The 9640-nt window shown below is 37.0% G+C and overlaps 1 protein-coding gene across 3 annotated transcripts in view; it reads right to left on the minus strand.

Moving 5' to 3' along the window:
- BLACAT1 (BLACAT1 overlapping LEMD1 locus) overlaps nt 1–8851 on the minus strand; it is a 30150-nt gene extending 21299 nt beyond the window's left edge. The window contains exon 1 of one of the 3 annotated variants that reach the window (XM_072399000.1): nt 8731–8851. Coding sequence is in view for 1 of the 3 variants with exons in the window: in XM_072398988.1 (XP_072255089.1) it covers nt 7787–7798 (12 nt within the window). In the remaining 2 variants the exon portion in view is untranslated. Of the gene's footprint in view, nt 1–7786; nt 7860–8730 lie in introns of those variants that run through there. The other 2 variants (XM_072398988.1, XM_072398995.1) reach the window with 2 other exon arrangements.
- Between the last annotated feature and the right edge of the window lie 789 nt (nt 8852–9640).

The raw sequence follows: 9640 nt of genomic DNA on the forward strand, positions 1-9640 counted from the left end.
TGAAACAGAAAATGCAACAGGATATTATGTGAGCCCTGTCTATACACCCCCCAATCAGCCTATGTAGCAACTACAAATCTCTGCACCTGCTACACATGTTGTAATACCTCTCCAATCCAGAGTTTTCTTTAAAATGTGCAATACAATAAACATACAAATAATGACAAGTGATTGGTTAAAACATTTAGGATAAACAAAGTACTGATTAGAAAATTTCAGTAAGATTTAATTAGCTGTCTAACTAATACTAAGGCACATAATTTAGATAAAGGAAAGATATATAAAACCTGAATCTCTTGAAAATCTTACCATAATGAGAGATAAGTAGGGACTAAACATTGTAAGAACAGACAGGAACCAATCATGAAAACAAATAGAAGATGAGTAGAACCGAAACTAGTGAACAAGGTAAGAAATGGAAACAGGATACAGAAAATCAGATTCACACAAATGTGCACCCTAGTGACAACAAACTAAATGTTACAACATGACACACAGATACTTGTTCACTTTTTAATGAGTATAATGGTGTGCCGCGTTCATAAATGGGCACAGCCAACCTTAACATGTAAATTGGATAGAGTATACTTGTTTGAGGACACAATAAAGGGGTCTATAACATTATACGTACCCCCAGAAAGGGGATCAGAAGAAACAGCAACTAAAGGACCAGGTATACACAGTCGACAGAGCACAGGCATGTTCTTGACAGATTTGACAGAAGTAATTTTCATATTTATACTGCTTGTATTTCGAAATAACTACTAGATTGTAAGCTCTTCAGGGCAGGGTCCTCTCCTCCTGTATCACTGTCTGTATCTGTCTGTCATTTGCAACTCCTATTTAATGTACAGTGCCGCGTAATATGTTGGCGCTATAAAAATCCTGTTTATTATTAATAATAATAATAATAATAATAATACCTCAATGTATTGCTATATCAATAAATACTGAGCTGTATTTTGATTTTTGTATTGTGTAGTTTTATTGTTCAGCTGTGATTTTCATCATGCAGAATATTTGTTTTTTACACATCGTGTTATTGAAAATCCTCATTCTCAGGTGCTCCTCTCCTGTACATACACACTGAAATCTCCAATAATTCTAAAAAACATACTTGCTGAACCCAACTGACTCCTAACAACTCTTGGAGACTTCAATGGTGATACACTACTCTAATCTTGTTTTTGAATTGAATTTTTTTGTTAGCCAAATTGTTTCACTTTTGATAAATAAAGAGGGTATGAACAGCTGCACTGTTACTACACTTTACTATTCTTGTGGTGTTGTTTTTTATGATGATTCAGAGTTTTTCTGAGAACAGCAGTAAGCTGGAAGCAGGAGCCAATAAAGTAAAATATTTTATACTAAATAATTAAACTGAATTATAATTAGGTTTCTTTTAGGTAGATTTTCGATACAGAATGGTTTGTATAGGGTAAAATAAAACACAAGCTAGACATAGAGTTTATTAATATCAGTTTAATTGTTTTTTGTTTTTTAATTGAGCAGTGGATGTGCTTTAGGCTTGTGTCACTGGTAGATGTTGATGTCTTTGGGCTTCTTTGGTGTTATTGGGCGTTGGTTTTGTGTCCACATGCAAGTGTATTCTGCTGCTTTTTTAGACTGAAACATAGTGCTTTGAACATGTTTTGCATCCCCTTTGACTAACCTACCACCTGACCTAATGACACACACCCCTGTGTTGATAACTCTAATTTAATAGATACCTGTTGTTAAAAATATGCATTATCAGATCTACTAAATTACAAAGCTAAATACACACCTCAAATCATTTTTGCTTTGGATGAAAGTTTGTGCTCATCTCACGTAAAATTCTGACTTTGTACGCTGGTCTCAATTATATTTGGTACCATTATAACATAAAATCCTTCAAGTCCAGTGAATCTAGGTGACCCTCTCTATTCTCTAGAGAAGATCAAGACACATACATTGAATATAAAGGAAAGGGGGAGCATACCAGAGGATGTAAACATTGCTAAAGCCCACAGCCGGCTACACACTTTAAGGACCATACCCTCTTCATCAAAAAGCTTCAACCCTGCTGTAGGTCTCCCACCACAAATAATAGCGATTTGAAATAGCTATGTAGTACAAAGCAAGATCAGCTGTCAAATTCAACTCACTATATGTGTGTATTTATAGTGATATTAGGGGGATTCGCCCTTGCAACAAGCATACAAAGTAGTTTGTTTAATGTAACAGTAGTTTGGTCAAAACAATATAGCCTTATTGCAGGTAGTCTACATCAATGAAGTCCTCCGAATTGACTAAAAAATCCTTTATAGAAAGGTCTTCAAAGAAATTCCAAAGCCCATACAGTAAATAAAATTCGGCATCAACAACTTTTTATCACTGAACAACACAGGCTTCCCAGCTGGTTCGTTCCTACACTTGTTTGTTAGAAGCCTACCTGCTGCCATTCCACCAGTGCTACTTATAGCAGAAAGATCTGCCAAAGCCCAAACCTAGGCGTGTACCCGGGATAAAATGGGAAGGCCCACCCAGTGCATTCCTTCCTTCCCATTACAGACTTCAAGGCCCTAAAAAAAAACAAATACTGGCAACTCTAGGAGAGTTTCTTTCCACAATCCTGGACTCTTTATAATGGGGAAGTTTATCTAACGTCCTGTATCCATCCCTGCAGTCCTATATGAAATATAGGCATACCATCAGTTAAACCAAAAAAGAAAAATATATACTCCCTAGTTCTCTGTAATTATTTAGTTAGTGCTAATTAAATCTTCCTCCCCTTATTTTCCTAGTGTTACAAAAAGGGCAAACTTGTTTTTGCTGTTATTTTAACATAAAAACCACGTGACAGAGTGTCCCAAAGCCTTATCGGAAAAGTGCTGGATGGGGTGTATGTACTACCCAGGCAAAGATACCACATGTTTTAAGGTTCCAGGAAGTTTTAGATAACAAAAAAAGATTAGAAAGAGTGGGAGGGTTTCCCTGGTCCACCACACTAATATCTGGGTTTTCACCTGTGGAGGTGAAGCACAGGTGTGCTACCTAATCAGGCAGCATTATGCTGCAAGGAACACAGAGTATCCCTATGCTGGGAGTGAATTCTGCACCATATGTGAGTTTTGCTATATTGTATGTATAACTGTATTTATGACTTGCTCTAGTCAATCGAGTACTTGAGTGAGCCACTTAGTTGCTTAGCTCAGCCACCATTTGTTGTTGCTGACATTTGCTGCAACAATGATACACGCTGGAGCCTGCATTGAATTTTAACTGGAAGTCTGCTGTCCCATGTTAGGCCACTCTGACACCCCAGTGCTACAGGTGATCCTATACCAAGACAAATTAGAGAATAAAATGTATACTTTTTATTTACAGTAATCTATTTTTCAAACTAACATTGATAAAGAGGAAAAAAAACTTTTTTCCCCCTACATTTTTTTTTTGCTTTTAGATTATGTAGAAAATGTCATTGCTTAACAAGAGTTCTAAAGGTAAAAGTTTTCACATTTACCCTTCATGTGGTAATAAACTTTAAACCGCACCACCTGAACTAGTGCTGTCCTAGCTAAAAACCCATCCAGCCAGAATCTGTTTTAAATTACCAGGGTGTCCTGTTACAAAATAGAAAGTGATGCTTTGTTTGGTACCATTTGTACAGATTTTAGACTAGAAGTTTGCAGAGGAGGTTTGTTACAAAATATCAATACAGTAATAACAAATATGTGTGTCAAGAGAATAGAATATGACAGGTTTGCCCTAAGACTGGAGAAAAACAGTTGATACACCTAAAATAATCAGTAAATTGTATTTTTTATGGCATATGCATAATGTAAGTTTCTGGTTATTATTGCGTGTAGATACAAGTGTTCCTATGTCATAAATATAATTATATTATTAGAGATTCCTTTTCACTACAATGATAAATAAAACCAAAGATAACAGAGGTCCTATGTCATAATACAGGTACAAGGCCAATTTGTCAGAAAAGCCACGTTACATTTATGCACCACCAGAATAATCCCTTTAATTCCGCCATCATGGAATAATCTGATTGGATCCCCCATCTTAATTTTTTTTATCCGATTTTAACCAAAAAGTACAATTTACCACAATTACACAGACATATGGCTGGTTGGGGTGGCCCCACTATGGACACATAATGTAACAATGGCACCCTAATATATTAAAATCTTACAAACTAGACTGGATTTAGTGATGACTCAGCAATCTCAACTTTTATTGGTCACTTTTATTAATATAATGGCACGTAATGGTTTTCACAAAGTAATAACGTTTTTAGGCAGATACCTCTATGATCCCTTTAACTTTTTGCTCAAATTTCTTGATGAGATGAGTTTAAAGACTATTTATCTGAATGAAGACAAAAATGTAGAATATTGATCTAAAGTTGAACTAGTTAAATCTTTCTTTTTTTTTACTCCTACTTTTTTTACTCCTAAATGAAAAGTTTAAGGTATTTTATTACCACTTTACATTCTGTAAACCTTAACATCATAAGACTACAAGACCTTAGTCTCAAAACTCTTGTTATAAGACTTCAGTGTTTTGGTGTCTGAATCCTTTCACCTACATCTACCTGCAAACATATTCTGGGTTATGTAAAACCAAAATGTGTTGAATTCCATGAACGCATAAAAAGAGTTAACCATTTATCTCATACCAGCCAGGAAAACAGCCAGGCAGTGCTTTTCACAACAGGAATAGTGGCATATTGAATATTTGTATAAGGGCCATGTCAACCTGATGAACTATTAGACCTTTTCATATCTGCAGGAACTGCATAAAAGATACTCTGATTGCTTCTGATAATACTGTTAATTGGTCAGAAGACAGCAGACTTGCTCACCAGGTCAGTTGCATTCAAACTTTGCTGGGCAAGTTGAAATTACTGTTTACTCTCTCTGAGTATAATTTTTCTTTTTAACCTCCCTGGCATTCTGATTAAATAAGTAATTTTAAATGTCAAAGCCTTACATTTAAAAATATTTTAAATTTCCTGCATTGTCCTGCCCCTAGCCGAACGCTCACACGTCCCATGCCCGCTCGGCATCTACGTCCCTGACGTTCACACGCCGTGGACGCTGTGGACATGGGGGGACAAGGTAAGCTTAAAAACTCCATTACAATTCCACCAATTCTGCAAATTTTACCCCGGGCCACACTCGGGAATACCGCCAGGGAAGTTAAGGTAGTGCAGTTGGAGGAGTGGGATTGAACCACAGAGGAGTATTACTGGTAGTATACTTTTCCTGGCCAGGTGTAGGCACCTGACAGTAACATTTGTCTACCCCAAAACCCGGGGTACAGTGCAAGAAATCCAATGCATATTTTCATGTGCCCTGGTCTATTCACACTAATTTGTGTCTCAATGCCTTATTTCCCAGCTCCTGCTCTAACCATGAACTGGATTGCAGCTAGCAAGGAACCTCCATCCTCCATTTACCTACTACACATAGTCTCCAGTCTGAAGGCCGTTTTTGGGGATGCCTTTGACATCAGGTGTGCCAGCACTAGAATTGAATAAAAACTGTTATTTCTGTGTTTTGTTTTTTTATATTAATATATATATATTTTTTTTTTTAATTTTTTTAAATGCAATTCCTGTGGGAATCCTGGTTATCCTTTTTTTCTGTGTTCTGTTGCCTGTTTGTGTGCCTGATACATCAATCACAGCGATTTATAATGCGACAATGAGTACCCATGTGTATCAGAACCCTTTACTCAGAATCAAAACATTTTACATTTGTGACACCAAAGTCCAAAAAACACTTTGACTGCAAGACATTTCTATTAGCCAGTATTACCTACCTTATATGGATTATTCAGATACCTTAGGGAAATGCCACCTCATCATCCCAGAGTAGAATTAAGACAGAACTGAGCCCTTGGCAAGGTAGCAGCTTTGCTCGCAATGCCTTCAATTACCATTGATTGCAATTGACACAAGACACCTCCATATTTGCATTTCATATACTAGTATGGTCCCATAAGACACCATCTGCCTAAACATCCTTTGTCTCTTGTGACAGTTTTTGCTTAGGGTTGCTTTGTGTCAGCCCTATTGCTTTGTTTTCTAATTTATATCCACTTTCCCCTCTGTAAACCTGCGTTTTATCAGAATATACAAAGTAGAATTTGAAAAAAAGATAATTCATAACATGTACTTGTTCAGGGTCAATGACTCTGTTAGTAGTAAAGAAAGGAATAGGATGGAGCCTAAACCCAGGTAACATTTATCTAGAGTGAATATTACCAGCAGCACACCTTCAGGGAGGACCTTTTGCCACAAAGTTGTGCCCTCAGATTCCATGTTTGAAGGTATGTTTTGTGTATTTAAGTATTTTTTATTTATATTTGTTTAAAGGTCTTTTTGGTGGCTTAGATTGTATGACCTCACACACCATTCAAATAATTGCAATGTAATATATTATCTGTTGGTTAGTATACAATATTTGATGATTATTACAAAATTTAATTATTTGATTACTATTAAAAAAACTAATAACATATAGAAAAAAATGAAGATCTGTAGGTGACATACATATTTGTAAGATCAAAGGGCTCTTCTGAGTCTTTCTTTGCAACCTGCACTGTCTTTGCCTGAAGTAAGTACCTACTTCTTTTTATGTCTTTTTACCACTACTGTTTTTGAGCAGGTATTCCTGCAAATCTAAACTCCCAGAAAGAGTGCCCGCAGATTAGAAATTTGAATATGTTAATGAAATTCTTTTTCTGTAATTTCTTGAGGCAAGCCCCTGTAGATCGTTAATTAGTAAGTAATGAATCCAAGGAGAGAAGTCTGAGTAGCGTATAGAATTGGGAACTTCTGCTTACCTCCTGTGGATATATGGCGTGCTTCCATTTTTGCTAGCATCCTTCAGCTCTGGCTAGATACCCCTTGTGCAGTCACACAGTTTAGTCATTAAGATTGACTTTGTAGCAGTCTCAAGTGTACGTGTAATGTCATTTAGCACCATACACAGGGACAATGTGTGATTATTACTGATGTTTTTGTACTTGCTTTCCTATTCATATTCTGGGTATTGTTAGTTCAGCCTTTATTAATAATTTGTGTTCTGCTTGCCCAGAACATTGACTGTTATGACTGTGCCTGGTTATGGCCTGTGCCTGTGGACTATGGTATTGCCTGAAGCCTTAATAGTTGGATATCTCATACATCAATACTCTCTCAGGGCAAACCTGAGCAGTGCAACCATGAGTACCATATACTCATTTATTTTGGTTTTTCTTTCTTTGCAGGCTATTTTCTCCTTAGATTCAGAACCACATGACATCCCAAACTTCTTGTTTGACCCATTAAAGGCAGTTGTTAACCTCTGGTTGTTTATACCAAATGTCTAAAAACCTTATAGTACAATCAAGTGTACGAGAAAATATTGTGAATCTGTCCATTATTCTACTTGTCTTTATTTTAAAACCTCGTCTTCTCTATACTAGCAGCTTTACCTTAGCTTTTTACACAGTACACACACACCTTATCAGCCCCTTTCATCTCTTCTTAGTCTGCCCCAGTTCCAGGTCTATTTCTTTCCATTTGTATTTCCTCTCTTTTTAGAGATGGCAAGAAGATCTGTGCATTTCACTCACCGCTAATTCACCCTTTCACTGCCATAAGATGTAACGATACAGAGAGAACTCTGCCAATATTTCCTGATGTGTTCTTTTTGAACCACACAGCCCTTTCTTTCTTTCTACCCCATTTCTTAGTTGGCATCTCTGCCTTGTGCAATGTCTTAAATATGATACTTACAGTGTTCTGCATTCAAGCTGTGCCAGCTCTGTCTCTGTCCCCCTGCCTCTTTGTCCCTCTTTGTTGGCTGCAGAATATGTTGTGCTCTGCTCGCCTTCTCCTGATCCGCTCTTACAAACACAGTGGTCCCCCCCTGTATTGTAGGGAGGGGCTCTGAAGAACAGGCTAGATAAGGTGGGGGCTTAAAAGGATCACAAAAACGTGACAAGTCCCTCTAACAAAGATTTTGTTTACTTATCAACATTTCTTTAAAAGAATTGGCTGAAACATTGCACATCATTTTAGGTGCTCTTGGAGAAAGGATTAGGAACAGGGCAGTCCTATACTTTAGATGGAAACAACACAGATTATTGCTCAGTGTGGAGGTCTTAGGAGGTTTGTTTCGTCAAAGAAGCCCCTCAGGATTTTTGTCACTTTACTCCGCATAGGCTAGCTGTAGTCCAAAATTATTGTTACCAATAAAAACTGGAATCTATGTTGCTGTGAAAAAAATGATTGCTTTTATATGCAGCTCAAAGCATCTAAATATTATTTACCACACATGTCCAGTCAGTTCTTACCATGTAATATAAATAATTACACAATATCGCCCACTCCTAAAACATGTAAAATGTAAACATAGAAAAATAGAAACTACACATAACATACATCCCAAAAATAGTTACCTAAGGCCTTGCGAAACACATGACTATACATATTTGTATGCACAAACATGAAAATAAATCAACATCAAATTACATAAACATTATACACTGCAATGCTAATAAATAATATACAAAAACAACTGTACAAATACACAAAGAACTGTGCAAGGTAGTATAAACATCTAGATACAAAGGGTACACTAGACACACACATTTCCACTCAGGCAGCTTTTACACATTTGTAGTACTCTAATAGACACACATATACTTTGGCATATTGGAATACTGAGTACCTTTTACCTTCTTGATGCATGCAGCAGATTACCAGCTCTGTGCCACAGCTCTAGGATTTCTTACTGAGGAAAACCCACACACCGAGAATAAGGATCTGGGAGGGATGGTCAGAGCTATATGAATAACCGTTGAAGGTAGTTAGAAAGATAAGGGGGCAGTGAAGAAGCAGGTGATATGTGGGTGGAATTCCTTTTGCACAAGGAGAGAATAAGGACATTAAAGGTAATAGGAGATGAGAGTGAGGGAAGGTGGGTAGTCTGTCACATTTTTGTTCCATTGAAGAAGTCTCAGAAATGTGCTAGTATCCCATTCAGCTGGAAGATAACATACAGATAATTTAAACAACCTGTGCATTGCCCCAGTTCTAGAAATGTATACAGGGGGATAGAGGGATTTCAGAAAGGGTGTTCCAGAATAGCATAAAAATGCAGTGCCCGAAGCTTGCTTGCCTTGATACAACCTTCACCCATCTTTATTGGCTGGGCTAAGATGTCATATTTTTCACACAGGCAGGTAAGCGAGATTATTGCAGAAGGGATAGACCAAATGATCTGTCTGGTGGAAAATGTTAAAAGTGGAACTTTAGTTCAGTCTTTGGCCAAATATGTTTGAGTAGGCAAAGAGTGTGCAAGTTTAGTTCTACATTTGCCTTTTAAATTTTACTAATTTTGAATAGTAACTTCTGCTCAAAAATGTTTTTTTTTTTTTTTTGTCTTTTTTAAACCCCTCACCTACTGTACCACCACAGGAAGAAGATAAGAGTACCCGGCACTTCTTTTGCACTGGGAAGAAGAAAGAAACCAACACAACGTAGGATCAAATCGAGGACAGCTCTGGATGGATCAAGGGATCTGCGGAAGTAAGGTACATGTTTTTTTTAACTGGAAATTTTGAGATTAATTGAATTGTATTCTAC

This window comes from Pyxicephalus adspersus, chromosome 1 (assembly GCF_032062135.1).
Source record: "Pyxicephalus adspersus chromosome 1, UCB_Pads_2.0, whole genome shotgun sequence".
Taxonomy (NCBI): Eukaryota; Metazoa; Chordata; class Amphibia; order Anura; family Pyxicephalidae; genus Pyxicephalus; species Pyxicephalus adspersus.